General features: G+C 41.6%; 1 protein-coding gene across 1 annotated transcript in view; it reads right to left on the reverse strand.

Annotated features, from left to right (window-relative positions):
• Positions 1-7304: 7304 nt before the first annotated feature.
• QRFPR (pyroglutamylated RFamide peptide receptor) overlaps positions 7305-17273 on the reverse strand; it is a 77957-nt gene continuing 67988 nt past the window's right edge. Inside the window, exons 4-6 of the mRNA XM_027853772.1 lie at positions 14483-14718; positions 11133-11230; positions 7305-7582 (exon numbers count right to left, since the gene is read on the reverse strand). Coding sequence (XP_027709573.1) covers positions 7305-7582; positions 11133-11230; positions 14483-14718 — 612 coding nt within the window. The remainder of the gene's footprint in view (positions 7583-11132; positions 11231-14482; positions 14719-17273) is intronic.

Consider the following 17273-nt stretch of genomic DNA (forward strand, 5'->3'; position numbering starts at 1 on the left):
TGGGGGAGTGAGATGGAGCTAACCTGACAAGATAGCTTGGAGCCAGAATGTGAAAGGCTTTAAATGCCAAGCAGAGGAATCATCTTCATCTTAGAGGAAATAGAGATCAATCCACCGAATAATCCTGACCTTATTGAGTTTCTCAGTCACTCAAAGTGCTATTTCTCATGAACTGTTATCTCAACACTTGTCACACTTTACCCAAAATATATTTGTATGATTTTCAGTCCTTTTTTTAAAAAAATCAGAATGTAGATCTCACATTTATCACTATTAAATTTCATCTTATTAAATTTAGCCCATCGTTCATATTTGCCAAGCTCCTTTGAGATCCCATTTCTATGTGTTTCTAGCTGCTTACTATTTCTAAGGTCTGCACTTGAACAGCATTGCACTTGTTTCTGACACCTCACAACCAGTGCCAATGAATTATGAATTCATAATTAGTAAAAATCCTTCTGGATGAAAACGTACTTCAGAAAAGGCTCTCAATCTCACTTCCTATTCTGACCTACACTTAAAATTATATGACTTCAAGATTAAAAACAGAACAGATCTGCTTAAAAGCCATCTGGAATCAACTGATGGACCATGCCATCAGTAATTAGGCCCAAAATTCAGCTTAAATCTTTTTTTGTGAGGCAATTGAGGTTAAATGACTTGCCCAGAGTCACACAACTAGTGAGGGTTATGTGTCTGAGGCCAGATTTGAACTCAGGTCCGCCTGACTTCAGGGCTAGTGCTCTATCCACTGCACCACTTAACTGCCCCAGCTTAAATCTTAATGAGGTCTCTGAATCAGTAAGCCAGCCCTGCTGGACAGCAAGGAACTCTTGGGGATAAGAGGTAACATTGCCGGGAGAGTCAAACCACCATTGCCATCTCAACTATCACAGAAACAGCCCAGAACCCTGATCCTAGGAGCCCTCTGAATATCTGTGTCTCCCTCCCCCAGTCTACCAATCCTCCTTCTAGCCTGCCCCCCATTGGAGAGTATCCCCTGTGGAGAATGGATCCACCATCTTCCCCACCACCAACATCTGACCAACCACCATCAATGACCAAGTAAACTCTCTGCTTTGTTGCTGCATGCCAAGGACCATGGGACCTTTCCATCTACCATCAAGTGCACTGGTGCTTCCCCCCGTTAGCATGTGAGCTCTTTGAGAGCAAGAGCTGTCTTTGTTTTTCTGCTCCTACTCCCCAGTATGCTCAGGACAGTGTTTTACACATAGTAAGCCCTAAATAAATGATTTCCTATTCAATCAGTCATGATTTTGAGTTTGCAAGGGGGCTCAGGAGTCTTCAAGGTCAGTCAACCCATGCATGAAAGGAATTCTCACCATAAAATACTTGATAAGTGATTGTCTAGTCTCTGAAGACCTCTAAGGATGAGGCCCCGACCACCTCTTGAGGCTCCCTATTCCACCTGGAGCTAGCTGCACTTCTTAGGAAGTGTTTCCTGACACTGGGCCTAAATCTTTCTCTTGGCACCTTCCACCCATTGCTCCTATTTCTGGCATCTGGGGCCAGGCAGAACGTGTCTAAATCCCTCTGTCTCATGACAGACTTCAAAGATTTGAAAATGCATTCATGCACTCCACCCAGCCACACCCATTTGTCTTCTCTTCTCCATGTCCTTCAACTGATCCCTAAGTGACTCAAGGCATTTCACCACTCTGCCTTCCCCTGGTCATTGTCCACCTGATCAGTGTCCTCCCTAAGTTATGATTTCCCCAAACTGAATACAGTAATCCTAATAAGGGCAGATTATAGAGAGATTTACCCCTCCCATCCTGAAAGCTATGCCTCCCTAGTTGCACCACAAAAACTCTACAAATTTAGAAGTAGAGGACATTAATGAACTAGAAATATAAAGTGCTGAAACTCTGAATAGGAGCTACCTTCTGATTAGATGTTGTAAGGGATGATACATATGGCATGAGATGAAGAATTTAATTCAGTCCATAAGTATCTATGAATGGCCTTACAGATGGTAGGTCTAAGAAAGGCCCCTTGAATCATAAATATCTCCCCACTACGTGTCTTGATACCTGTAATACTGAGAACTTCTAATAAAATGTAGACATACATGAGAAGGGTAACACCCTATACCTTAGCCAGATTAATGTAATAAAATCTCAGGGCAAAGCTTCATTAAAAAAAAACAAAACAGAATAGGACACAGGTAACAGCAGTCAGTCAACAAACATTTATTAAGCAATTATCATGTGCCAGATACTGTAACAAACCCTAAGGATACAGAGAAAGGTAAAAATATATGGCTTGGTCTCAAGGAGTTCACATTCTAATGGAAGAAATAGCATGCAAATAACCACACACATCCAAGATATATACAGTGTAAAATGAAGGGAGTCTCTGAAGGAAGGTCTAGCAGTGGGGAGGAGGGGGAAGAGGGAGAAAAGGCCTTCTGCAAAAGGTAGAATTTGAGCTGAGTCTTAAAGGAAGCCAGGTGAGGTTGGAGAGCACTTCTAAGCGTAAGGGGACAGGTAGGAAAAAAGCAGTCAGAAAATGGAATAGCATGTGTGAGGAACAGCTAGAAGACCAATATGGATGGATTGCAAAATCTGTGGAGTCAATCAATGAACATTTATTAAGTACCTACTGTTTGCCAAGCATTATAAAGAGCATTGGGAATACAAAGAAAGGCAAAAGAGAGCCAGGCTTTGCCCTCAAGGGGCTCACAATCTAATGGGGGGTGACAATATACAAATAACTATGTACAAACAACTGAGATAAAAAATACTTGAGAGATAAATTGGAGATTATTAACAGCTAGAATTAAGGGGGTTTGGGAAAGGCTTCTTGTAGAAGGTGGGATTTTTAGCTGGGACTGGAAAGAATCCAGGAATTGAAGATGAGGGGGGAGAGAGAGCTCCAGGCATTGGGGACAGTCAGAAAAAAAGTTCTGGGATCCAAGAGATGGAGTGCTTTGTTCATGGACCAGCCAAGAGACCACTATCTCTGGTTTGAAGAGTATAGGGTGGGGATCAAGGTAAGAAAAGTGGAAGGGGGTTATGAATGGCCTTCAATGCCAAATAGAAGATTTTGCAGTTGATCCTGGAGTTGAGAGGCAGCCAATGGAGTTCATTGAGTGTGGGAGTGACATGGTGAGTCCTGCACTTTAGGAAGATCACTCTAATAGCTTAATGGAGGATGGGCTGGAGTAGAGAGAGACTTGAGACAGGCAGTACAAACAAAAGGCTATTGTAATAGTCTAGGCATGAAGTGATGAGGGCCTGTACCAGGGTGGTGGCTGTGTCAGAGAAGAAAAGGGGATATATATGAGAGATGCTTTGAAACTAAAATCAACAGGCCTTGGTGACAGATTGAATGTAAGGATAAGAGAGTCAAGGATGACATGTAGGTTGTGAGCCTGAAGGACTGGGAGGAAGAAGATGCCCTCGATGGTAATAACAAAGGTAGGAAGGTTCGAGGAGAAATAGGAGTTCAATTTTGGACATGTAGCATTTAAGATGAATGTCTACAGGACACCCAATTTAAAATGTCCAATATGCAGTTGGAGATGCCAAACTGGAGGTCGGGAGAGAGGTTAGGTGGAGAAAAGTAAGGTTTAAGAAGACTGAAAATGGAACAAGCATTTATTAAGTTCCAAATCAGAGAGGGACAAAATCAGAGAGGATAGAAGGGATAGGACAACCAAGAACTAAAGAAGGAGTCTAGCTGCCAAGCCCTGCCCCCCTCAAGAGCCCCAGAAGGCCAAGACCAAGGTCAAGGGGGAGCTTTCAGCTCTTGCTGCCTTCCTAGGAGCAAGGTCAGAAACCATGGAAGGAACAAGAGTGACTCAATGCTCCCTTCTCCCTGAGCAAGCCAAGGACCCAAGAAAGAGCCCAACTAGGAATTTCTGCTCTTCAGGATAGGTTCTGTGCCAAAGGGCTCAAGCTGAGGCAGAACCTCAGGCTTGTGATCCCTAACCAAGGGCAAAAATAGAGAAGATAGAAGTAGAAGGAGAGCTTCCAGGACATTTTCTTCCAAGGGTCAGAGCAAGCAAAGAGATGAGCCATCCACCCATCGTTTAATTCACTCATCCATTTCCCTCTCAATTAGGATGCCTGACCTGTGGTGGGGAAGGGGAAGAATTGACATCCTGAGGCCATACCTGGGTCCAGAAAAAGTCCCTTCACTTTCCTAGACCTCTATTTTCTCCTTTGAAAAATGTGGGGTCCCACACAATGGCCTCTGACATCTTTACTAGCTTTAAATCTATGATCCTGGGAGCAAGCAATCCTGTCTCTGGATAGCTCATGGAAGAAGCTGCTTAGAAAAAATCAGAGCAAATATGAATCATTCCATCCATTCATTCATCCATCTACCCAGTTACCACTCTTTGACTTAGGTGCTAAGTCTTTTTCTTCTTTGTTTCTAGTCTTGTGGCTTATGGCAGATAGGAAAGGAATGAGACATTCACTTGTCTGGGTATAGACAGAAAAGAAAGATTTGTCAGTATACCAAATTATCATGGTGGAATGCACTGAAAAATCAGTACTTTCCTACAGGAATACATATGTACACACATTCTCTCCTCCTTTCCAGCTTGAAGGTCCACCTCATTACTCTTGCTGGGAGGTATGGGTAGAATGACTTCCTAGGTACTGACCAAAATGACAATCACCAAAAATTTCATAGAGGCAGCTTAGAAAAGTAAGGACAAAATGGATTCAAATATTACCTGAGGCCCTGAACACATGATGTTCTTTGCCTCTGAGGTCTCCAGGGAACTCTCAAAGACTGTGAGTGGTAGGTTTGGTGCCAAGAAGGACTACTATATAGATACTAAACATTATATACACTTTCAGCCTGAATGGATGAGTTGGAAGCTTGTGATGAATTGCCTCTTTCCTCTTGCCCTCTAATTAATTCTTTATCTAAGGAATAACTGTGGGAGGGGCAGAGGGTTCTTCCAGGAAATGAAGGTGATGTACAAACCAACAGAAATTTCTAAAAATTAAGAACAAAAAGTAGAACCCAGACAGACAGAAATCTATATACACTGCGAATTAAACCAAACCCAATACCACCCTCATGACAGAGGGAGGAATGTGGACAAGCTGACTGTCTGAGGATAGGCCAGCTGATTAATCCAGGCTTAAAAAAAAAGAAAGAAAGAAATCCAGGATAGACTGTACCTCCAGCTAGAAATCATGAATTCAAAGAGTCTTTGGAAATGGTAGGGACTTATAACTTAGGTAAATAAGAGACCATTCCCTTTAAAAATAATTAATTTAAAATTTTTTTTTTAAATTAAGGGAAAAAAGAAATGAATCAAAGGCTGTGGAGGAGGTGGGGGGAGATTTCATGGAGAAACTGACTGTGCTTAGCTCACAAGGAGAGTCAAACAAAATGAAACATTCACACATTAAAAATGAATAAATATCACCCAAACCATGCCTTCTGGGTCTACTACCCCAATTTCTGTTCATGTCAGCAGACTGAATCACTGGAGAGTGGCTGACTACCATGCCCCTCTAGGTTCTAGGGGTAATCCCAAGGGTCACTGCAGTTGCTAGTACTATTGCTGATGAGTGTCTCTAAGTGTGGTCCCCATTGATTATCATTCAACCTTAATTGGATTTTAGGGGGAAAAAAAGTATTTACTACGAAGGGATAGCAAGGACGGTTGTTCCAAAAACAATCTCCCTAAACCAGAGGTGCGTTCTCCTCTTAAACACACGAGGTCGCTATGGAGTATGCTCAAAGATATTGTAAAAAGGTAGTAAAGTACCTATGTAGGGAGCAAACATGTGCAGGTCACATCTCCGTCCAGAGTTTCCCCTGCCCCTAGGTGTAGCAATCTGGCAGGCTCTTTGTCTTTGTAGACTGTATTGCTGATACTTTGTCTATGAGTCAATGGTTCTTCCAGCTACACCCAGAAAAGTGCTTCCCTTAACCCCTGGACGTCCTGGGGATCCTTCCTTTCCTCTTCCCTTCACCACAGACCCCTGTACCCAGCCAAGGTACTAAATCTTTAGTAGGGAACAGAGTACTCCCTTCCCTGCAAGCTGGAGGAGAGGGCAGGACAGCTGGAGCCCATCATAGCCATCTCATTCTATCTGGACAATGACAATAGTGGAAGGAACATCCCAAAGTACATCTGGGACTGTGTGGAGCCAAACTCACCTAGTATGGGGATGGGAATACTCTCTCAGAACAAAGCCTGGGCTCTCCTGGAGGAAGCCTCCTGCCCACAACCAGAAGATCAGCTGGAGTTCTCTGTGGGGCAATGCTTCATTCCCCAGCATATACCCCATGAAAACAGGACCCCTTGGGATACGTTCCAGAGCTCCACACAGAGTTAGGTACAAACATACGATCTCAACATAGACACATACATGTAGAACAAGAAGTGATTGTTTAATTTTTTAACATCCTCCCTTCTATCTCTGGCAAGCTTTAGCACAGTCGGATTCGACTGGGGTGGACGTGGACTGGTTGGATTGGACACAAAGAAAGATTCGCTTCCTCCAAGGCTTTTGCATTCCTTTTCAATGACATACAATGGATTTGATGTTGTTGTTGTTGTTGTTGTTGTTGGGTTGTTTTTCAGGTGTATCCAACTCTGTGACTCCATTTGGGGTTTTCCCGGCGAAGATGCTGGAGTGGTTTGCCGTTTCCTTCTCCAGCTCATTTTACAGATGAGGAAACTGAGGCAAATAGAGTTAAATGACCTGCCCAGGGTCACACAGCTAGTAAGTATCTGAGGCCAGATTTGAACTCAGGAAGATGAGTCTTCCTGACTTCAAGCCCACCATTCAATCCACTGTGCCACCCAGCTACCCTTGTGGTGGATAGCTACTCCCAATACCAGAAGATCTCTATATATTTATACCAAAAACAATACAATATTTTTCAACCAATTCAATATCCATCCTTTAAAGAAACAGTTCCATGTTTTAGAAATCCAACCCAATCAGCAATGTCCACTTTGCTTCCATCACTTGGAAACACGTACTTAGTTCCCCTAGCAACTTCCAGAGACATTAGCACTTCTGGATATATTCCAACCCAACACTCACTGCAATAAATTTCCAAAATAACCACTGACCCATTAAACATTCTACCATTCAAAGCTGACAAAAAGCCTTTGACCTTTCCTCCCCCAAAAGGAAATCACCCAAAATGATTCTGTATAATGCGTAAAAGTGCCAATGTAAGCTACAATTAATGTCCATTTCAAAATACAGAGTTCTCCAAATAAAGAGTTCTCCAAAAGGTCAGAGCTAAGCAGGTGAGATGCCTTTGGGCCTTCGTGCTACTTCTGGTTGCTAGCACAATTTGACTTCAATGTTGCCATCGCTGAAGGCTTCTCTCCTCACTGCCTCCACTGCTCCCTTCCGATGACTCAGCCTGCCCCGCCTTCTGCCTGGAGCGTGGGACCCTTTGACGATGCAAAAGCAGATCGCAGAGAGGTAATTCTTTTTGAAGTTTTCATTCATGAAAGCATAAATGATAGGATTGCAGATCGAATTGGAGAAGCCAATGATTTGCACAACAGCAAAAATCATCTTGATGGTAACATCATCATATTCCTTTTCAAAATTACCTGGAAAAGAAGAGCAATAGTTTGAGGACACAACTTCATCAAGTAGGGCCAGTGATAAGATGTCCCCACCCACTTTCCTGGTTTTACAAAAGATATCCTGGTATGATGGGCCGTGCATTGGTGGGAGTGGCAGAAGATGGGACTTGGCTATTGGCTGCTGAAACTCACTGCCTGTGTGAGTCCATATAAGCTCCTAACCCACAAAATGGATAAAACACACTTGTTGCTTTTTTTCATAAAATCAATTCTAGTTGTATTTATTAATTCACTATTTTTTTACACTCAATCTCATTAATCTCACCTTTAATCTTCAGGATTTCCAGTAGTTATTGTTAAGAAGGCACTTTGTAAGCAGTAATGCACTACTTGAATATGAGCTGCTGATACCTCAGAATTCCTCCCCTGGGTCCAGCAGCTCTGTTAGATGAGCCTTTCCTTTATCTTCTGAGGACTCAGGCTTCCACACTACTTCCCTGCCCACTGTCTACCACGCCTCTTTTACTCTGGCAATCACCTCCACTTTCTACCCAGGGGTGATTGGACTCTGGCCTTGGTTTAAAGTTGTTTTTTATCTTACTCTATCTACTTCAGAGCTTGTTCCAACCGTTCCCCCCCATACTTCCAGATACTGAGTCATTTTTGGCCACAGCAACTTTTGAAGACACTTCATGGATGGGGGGAAATGAATGGGAAGGAAGCACCCACTCCAATTAAATCCAAAAACCTTGAAACTGAATAACACAGCAGCTTAGAATTTGGAGGCAGAAGTGACACAGATCATCTATTCCAACCACCTCTTTTTACAGATCAGTAAACTGAGGCTGATGTGAAGTGACTTCTCTAGGGCCACCTAGCTAGCAAATGATAGAGCTGGAACTCAGAACCAGGATTTTGGACTCCAAACCCAGGATTCTTTCCACCAAGCCATAAAGTATTGCGTGTACTTCATAGGACAATTTTTATGGACTTTTGCAATTTAAAAATCCTCTGATATAGTAACATTATCAGTTACATTGGAAGCTGCAAATTTTTTCTCTTCCTGGCAAGGCAGTATTAGAAAAGGGCTTGCTAACCCTTCCCCTCCTTCTATTCTGCATGTCAAGGAAATCAGGCTCAGGTAATTTGAGTAATTTCACCCAGGGTTACTCAAAGAGACTTACGGGTCTTACGGACCCAAAAGAAAGGGCAGCATTAAACTGAAGGGTCTGCTGAGCCTCTAGACCAGAATCTGAGGTCCATGGATGGTTTGTAGTCAAATTTCAGGGGGTCCATGAACTTGGACAGGAAACAACTTACATCTGTATTTTCACTAACCTCTAGCTGAAATTTAGCATCTCCTTCAATTATAAATTTTTAAAGTATTCTGAGAAAAGTTCCATAGGCTTCACCAGGTTGCCAAAGGGGTTCATGACACAAAAATAGTTAAGAACCCCTGCTGTAGACTGATGGGAGTCACTAAGACAGGTAGGAGACAACTTGTCCTGATATTGGGGGGGGGGCGGGAAGCACTGAGCAGTCAACCCTGACCCAACCTGATATTGGGGACAAGGCTACAATTTAGATCAGTGGAGGTCAAGTGGTTCCATCTATTGAGAAGGATTCTAAGGTACAATTCAGAAAGTCTGTAGGAATCCTTGTGCATCACAGAATTAAGAGTGGGATGGATTCAGAAGGCCAAGTATCTCTGCTAAGATAAGGCAATTTTGGAATATATCCTATGGTTCCTGGACTGCTCTCTGGGATCACCATGAGCTGGGAATGACAAAATAAGGCCAATGTCATCTGCTGGAGAGAGGTACTAGTACCCTGGTCAGCAGCAGAACCACAATGGGGAAGGGGAATGAGGAGTGCTTACCCACTTCCCTCCACCTATGGCAGGGAAAGGCATAAGTTATATTGTGTAATTGTCCAAAGGAACTGGGAAGTGAGTGAGAGACTAATTAGAGACAACCATGAGAGCTTCAGCAGGAGAATCATGCTGAGGAACACACAAGAAGCAACACTTCCTGGGAGACTACCAAGGGCGTGGCTCTGTTATCCAGGCTTCTTATTTAGGTGGCTTCTAGATAAATGTCACTGTTTCCTGTGAGGTCTGTGAAATCTCATTTGCTTTATTTATCCTAGAACAGAGCTTCCCAAACTCATTTGGCTTACTGCCCCCTTTTTAAAAAATTACTCAGTGACCCCCTGGAAAACTACATTCTTTAATCCTTTAATTTTTTTTAATTTGCATCATTTCAAAAAATATATTTTTTAAAATGACATATTTAAAATGAATAATTTATTGGAAATTTGTAGATTTTTTCCTGCATTGAAATTTTGATGATGCAATATTATGTCATGTAACTTTATAGTATCATATTGTAAACAAGTCATTACACACACATATTCCTGCCAATGCAAGCTGGACTTCCCAACAATGAGAGACATACTCACCTGCCAACACTTGCTTGTAAAGAGAGAACTGAGGCAGAGATTAAATGACATGTCCACTGATTGGTTATAACTTGCGTTTTGTGTGTTTATTTAGAAAATAATGTAATCACTATGATTTTAACTCTGTTACACAACAGATGAAACATGTACAAATGCTTTTTTCAAAATTCTTTTTTCTTCTTTCCTTACACTTCCACTGCCCTGTTATTTTTATTCAGTGCTCCCCAATTGTCCTCAAGCTATGACCAACCCCCTGGATCATTCCAGCACCCCCAGGGATATCAACCACTTTGGGAACCTAGGTGACCTAGAAAGAAACCAGTCCATTCTTTGAGCCTTGTTGAACCCTATGATTGAAAAGAGAATTTCTGACAATAACCTGGGTGGTGGTAGATTGTGAAGTATTCTGATGACCTGAGAGGGCAATAAGCCAGAAAAATGAGAAATCCCTCAAATTCAACCCATACCCTTTATGTCATGTGAGATCCTTAGCCAGAAAGATTACACATCCCAATTTTCCCTGAGTTATGTTTAGGTCAATCTGAAACCTCTAGGCTCTAAATAGTGTGGGTTTTTTCTCTGTGCTTTTCTAGTTCATTGGCATATTAATAGAACATTAGGTTGTAAGGGCAAAAACACATCGTGGAAAAATAAGGTCTTAGGTAATAAAACACAGAAGCCTTTGAGTGAGATGCAGGACACTGGAACAAGCCAGGACTTCAATTGGGACAGTTTTTATCTCTTAAGTCTCACAACATCCATACTCTCTAAATGAGAATGAGAAGACTGACTTTTGGGGATGTGTGTTCATCTAGTATGGCTAAAGAGTGTTGGGATCTTCCACAGTATCTGTAATGATTCAAGCCCCAACTGCAGGAATGCAGCCTAATTACCACCCTGAGCCCTGGGCCCTGGGCCCAACAGTCTAGCATTTCTGAAAGAGTGGGGAAAGGGGCAGTGTTCGATATTAAGTACTTTCTGCCCTCAGTGACAGGACCCTGTGTTCAATTGTTTTATATTATTGTTATATATAATTGTATGTTCTTAGCAGTGTACTCATTATCAGAGGCAAGGGAATAGTACTATCCTGAGACCAGGAATGATGAGCACTTACTGTATTCCATCATCATATGAATTACATGAAAAGGAGCCCAGCATACAGTGAAGAGGGAAACCACCATCACCATCATGATGACAGCTCGCTTCTTCTTCCTGGGAAGAAAAAAGCAATCGGCTCCAGAATGATTGTGAATCCACGCATCACTACATTTATTATTGACATTATTATCCTGCTTCTTCTGCAAATGAGTATGTTTATCTGCTAGCTAGCCAGCTGAGCCTGGAATCCTCAGCCATCATTTCTCAAATACTAATCCAGAAATCAGCAGAAGAACCAGCTCTGCTCTTAGTCAACAATTCCATTCCACGAGTGAAGCACCATGGCTTGGTGGATAATACTGCACTTGGAGTATGTAAGTCTAGGGTTCAAATCCTACCTCAGATGATTCCTACCTGTGTTACCTTGGGCAGGTCATTTCAGCTCTCTCAGCCTTAGTTTCCCCATCTACAAAATGGAGATAGGAACAGTATTTACCTTACAGGGTATTGTGAGGATCGTATGAGATAATGAATATAATGTGCTTTGTAGACTTGAAAATGCTTTGTAAATATAAGTTATAACAGACAGAGTCAGAAGGAGCTTTAGAAATCATCTAAATTCTACCAATCTAAGCCAAGTCCTTCATATTACAGATGAGCAAACTGAGGCTTCAAGAAATTAAATATATTACCCACAGCTCTACAGGTAGTGAGTAAATAAAGACAATCATGACCATTTCTACAGCGCTTTGGGGTTTGCAAAGTGCTTCATAAGTTATCCCATCTGACTCTCACAATAACCCTGGGAGGCAGGAGCTAATATCATCCTCATCTTACAGATGAGAGAACTGAGGCAGAGGTTAAATGACATGTCCAGCGCCACACAGCCATTAAGTGTCTGAGGCAGGATTTGAACTAAGATCCTTCTGAATCCACGTCTAGCACTCTACCCACTGTGCCTTTTTTTTTTTTAAAGAAAAACATGAGTGTGTCCCCAGGAGAGCTGACAGTGAAGTATGTAAATAACAACAATAACAATAATAATAACTGCAATATATTCAATGTGTTTTACCTTGAAAGGTGCTTTCTATATGCAGTAGAAAGGGCACATGATCTGGAGTCAGAGGAACTGGGTTCAAATCATGGCACTGTTAAACACAAAGCACTTTTCAAGCTAAAAAGATTTCAATACATGCCAATTATTGTTGTTGTGGTTGTGGTTGTGGTTGTGGTTGTGGTTGTGGTTGTTAATCACATGTTCTTCTGTCAGCTATCCTGGGCACACGTTCATGGTTTTCTAAAAAATAAAATAAAAAGGGAAATTCTCTGAGCTCTACTTCTTTTAGTTTCACTTTTTTAAAAAAAGAATCATTTGTTCTGAAAATGAAATACTTGAAAATATTTAAAAGCATAACATAAGAAGAATGTAAAGTAATATTTTAAAAAAAGATACTCCTACCATCTCAGAATCTCAGGACTGGAAGGAATTTCCAAGATCATCAGGTTGAACGTAAATTTCAATGATGTCTCCAGTAACCATATGGACACCTGAAGTGAGGGGGAACCTATTATTTTCTAAGGTACCCCATTCCACTTTTGGACTGTTGTAATTGCTAGCTATGTGACCCTGGGCAAGTCACTTAATCCTGTTTGCCTCAGTTTCCTCATCTGTAAAAATTAACTGGAGAAGGAAATGGAAAAGGATGGTCTAGTATCTTTGTCAAGGAAACCCCAAATGGGGTCACAAAGAGTCAGACACGACTGGAAAATGACCAAACCACAAAAGAGGAATAGGCATGCATAGAATCCAAAGTGGAAAGCAAGTGTTTATTTTAACACAGAGACCACTAGAGCTTGCTACATGTGTACCTCAAGAAAGAAGGAAGCTTCTGACGATCCCTATGGTGCTCTAAACAAAATGCCTATTTGGAAAAGATTACACATGTGCATCTTTGTGTGGATACGGAGTGTGCCAAAAGTTTTAGAACTGAAAGCAGAAGCTGCACTGGGATAGATAATAGATATATGTGGGGTGTCCTGGGAAATGCTTAGCTGCCTCTGCCCACTCCAAAATAATGTTTGCAAGACAGACTTTTAAGGTTGACCTGTATTATGAACAGTTTCTCCATCGCTTTCGTAAGTCTAGACAATCAACAATGATGAGAACAACACAAATCAAGCCCTGATTTCTATCTCCACTTTCTGAAGTGTATATTTAATGTTTAACAATTGGCTGTGGAAAACTGCTTCAAGCTGGCTCCAGTACACCCCTGAACATACATATATATATATATATATATATATATATATATACACACACACACACACACACACATACATACATACACATATATAGATAGATCTATAGATTATATATATGATGTGTATGTATATATATACACATATATACACATAATATGTATTGTACATGTATAAATGTGCATGTGTAGGTAGGTGGGATACATGCATAGATAATGTGCACATATGTAGGTATATATGTACATGTATACAGACAACTATACATATAAGTGCATTCTACAATACACACACATGCACACACATGTATATGTTCAGGAAGGTATTAGAACCAGCTCCAGTGGATAGGTGTATACATGTATGCATGTGTGTATGTATCCATGCACTTGTACCATGGCTATAGATGGACAGCAATACTGGGGAAGTTATGTCCCACCCTATTCCCTTTCACCTGGATGGTTTAGGAAGAAGCCTCAAGAAATCTAAATAACCCCATCCAGTGGCTCCTCAGAGAACCTGGGTGAACTGAGAATTACTGGGAAAAGAATAGGGTCACTGAGTGGGAGGTGATTTGGAGGGTTAGCAGAGAGAGTGTAAGCCGGATCAGAAGAGGGGCCTTAAAGAAAGTTGGAGCAAATGGTTTTGATCTGGAGGAGAGGCTACGGAGAACTGAGGGTTGGTAATGAAGACTCCACTGCATGGTGATGTGTGCCAACTACTCATCCTTGGGTTTCCCCAGGGCTGAGGCCTGAGATTTGTCTTAGCAACATTCATTTTTTCCAAATGTTCAATTAACAACAGTGCAATTCAATTGAACTCATCTGAGAGGCAGTTTGAACTAGTAGATGTTGTGCTGTACTGAGTCAGGAAAGACTTGGGTTCTAATCTCGCTTCTGATCGTTCTGATCGCTGACCCTGGACAAACCACTTCAGCTTTCTGAGCCTCAGTTTCAACAACAGTAAAATGGGGAGATAATATTACTCCATAGATTCATTAAGTAGATTCTCATGAGATAATGTATGCAAAGAGCTATATCAATGTTCATTTTTATTATTATGCCATTTACAGGAACGTCTTTTAAGTGGGAGCAAATATGTCAACACACCAACCTGGTTATCTTCAACATTTCATTTCCATGAATAGCTTTGAGAACAGAAGAGTCTCCTACTCTTCTCTTGAGCCAGAGCTCATAGGCAATTTTACCATAAAGGACAAGCATCGCCACAAGAGGCAGCAAGAAGATGATGATGAGGATGAATGTAGTGTAGATCTTCTGGTGGACAGGACTGCTCCATTCTTCCAGGCAACAAATGTGTTCTTGTTCATATAGGAAGTCATATTTAATCTATAAAAGAAAAAAGGGAATCAGAACTCAGAATCCAAGGAACATAATGGTCCTCTTCTTTGTTTTGATGTATCATATAAAATTGCTTTTATCTCCTACAATTGAATGAATTTTAAAGCATGATAAATTTGCCTTCCAATGATCAAAGTGATTGAAGAATGATGCTTTTCCAATAAGGTACTTCACCATCACCACCCATCATGGGCTCATAGGATGATAGGTTAAAGGTTGGAAGGGATTTTATAGGTCATCAAGTTCAAATTATTCATTTTACAGACAAGTAAACTAAGGCCCAGAAAAGTTAAGTGATTTACCCAAGATTTGCATATGCAGCTACTGAGACAGAACCATGATTTGACTCTGATCTCCTCACTCCAAACCTATCACTCTTTGGACCGGAGGTGGGGAACCTGTGGCCTCGAGTGTGGCCCTTTGACTGAATCCAAACTATTCAGTCAAAGGCTCCCTATCCCTGTGACTTTGAACCACACCCTGTTGCTTCTGAATTTTTCTCTTCTAGTAGGACATAGCTTGTCTTTGCAGCTTTTAAATCCCTTAGAGTCACAGGTCTGCTTTTGAGCTCTGAGAGGAGATCAGATCAGTGGATGGTATGACTCTGTGCTTACCCAAGCGGATATAGAAAAGCTTTTTGTATTCCCAAGCCTGAGACACCCTTCTTGCTCCCTGAGGCAGGTTACTCCATTTCAAGGGTTGATGAATGGACCTTGCAGACCTAGGGGATTCTCAAGCTCTGTCAGGTTTGCAGTGGTTGCAAAGTTCAGAAATGTTAGGATTCTATGAGTAAATGCACCTTTAACCTGGGCCAAGAAAGCCAGGCACCTCCCTGGGATGGGTGATGCACTGTCATGGTTGGCATAACAAAAATACTCTTTCATTATGCTTTTTCTTGGCCTTAGTTTCCTCCTCTTCAAATGTGGATATCAGATCAGTGGTCATCACCTTTTTGCAGCATTCTTTGGCAAATCAAAATTTTAAGTTGGTTTAAAAAATAGTACAGTTGAGGCCTCTAGACTCATTACCCGGACTTTGGGAATCCCCAGACTTTCCTTCCCCTTTCCCACAATTATCTTTGCTTGCCCAGGATCACAATGGAAGAAGCAGCATTGTGCCTCCATGGAGAGAACTGCACTGTGACTTTCCTGACAACAAGCCAGGAAGAGGAGGAAGTAAAAGTGCATCCGGGGTGATAGACAGGGAACATGGAAGCTTTGGGGTGCAGGGAGGAGTTTCATAATACATCTAGCAAAACTGATGGTATCTTCTTTGAGAATCATTGAAATAGAAGATTTTGGGTGCCCCTTCTAACTCTAGATCTGATGGTGCACTTTGCTCTTATGCATCACTATGGGCACCTACTTCCTCAGCTATCCTTAGCTAGTTCATCATTTCAACTGTCACCAAGTTACCTTCTAGCTTATTGTAAGGTGGTGGGAGTAGGGAAAGCAGGGCTGGTGTGCAAAAGCTCCCACCTTCTTACCCAGCTCCAGGAAAAGCACAGGACTCAGTAAAGTGGCCCCCAAAACCAGTCAAGTGACTCAATTGAGCAGGTGGTTTTCTGTTATTAACAAGGTAGGAATTCTTAAATTCATCTCTAATGACCAAATTTGACAGAATGAGGAGGCCACAATGAGCTATGTACCTGGATGAAGGAGGAAGCTTTCAATTATTACTAGGGCAAGGTCCTTTAATGAAAAAAATAAACTCATTCCTTGGAGGGAAATGGGGGCAGAAATAAGTGCAGCTCCTGCTACCTTCCATCTGGAATGTAGGAGATAGAGTTTTTGTCTTTAACACTTAGAGCAGCTAAGGAGGCATATGATCCAACAGATGAGAAATAGGGGGCAGCTCTCTCCTGCTGAGTCTGCTCTCTGGGATTGGCTTTACCCAGAGGAAAGAGAATGAGAGAACTGCACAGTCTTCACATTCTCTGTTGGAGGTCCTTTAGCTATCAAACTCTATGACTTTAAAATGGAGCTAATCCTTGGACTGTTACAGGGTCACTGTGCATAAAATGCTGTATAAAACTTAAAGTGCAATTGAAATACAAGCTATTATTACTGTAGCTATGAAGCTATGGAGGAGAGGATCCTGGATCTTAGAGGGAAATTTAGAAGAAAATGGCTTGAATTAGAATTTAGAATTAGAATTATTATAATTTTTTAAGTCGTGAGATGTAAACAACTCAGGAGAGCAATCTCTAGAGCATCACAATAATAAATGAGCAAAAGTCCTACTACTTGATGGAAAATGTTTTCTACTATGAAGATGGGAGTAGCAATGGGGAATGAGGAAAAGTACTCTCAGGGGGCAGAGTTGGGGAGATAGAGGCCTTAGCATCTATTTTTCAAAAAATAATTTCCCACCAGAAACAAGGCTTGGGTGAAACACTAGGTGACCCCGTTTACAAAACAACTCCTTCCTATCTGAGCTTCCTGGCAGATTCCCAAGAAAATATATGAGTCTGAGCAGTGTTGCAAAAGAAAGAGAACATGGAAGAGCTTCACAGCAAGTGGGGCAGGGGAAGATTTCCAAAA

The sequence above is a fragment of the Vombatus ursinus genome, unplaced genomic scaffold (assembly GCF_900497805.2).
Source record: "Vombatus ursinus unplaced genomic scaffold, bare-nosed wombat genome assembly UNPS02010193.1, whole genome shotgun sequence".
NCBI classification, from domain to species: Eukaryota; Metazoa; Chordata; class Mammalia; order Diprotodontia; family Vombatidae; genus Vombatus; species Vombatus ursinus.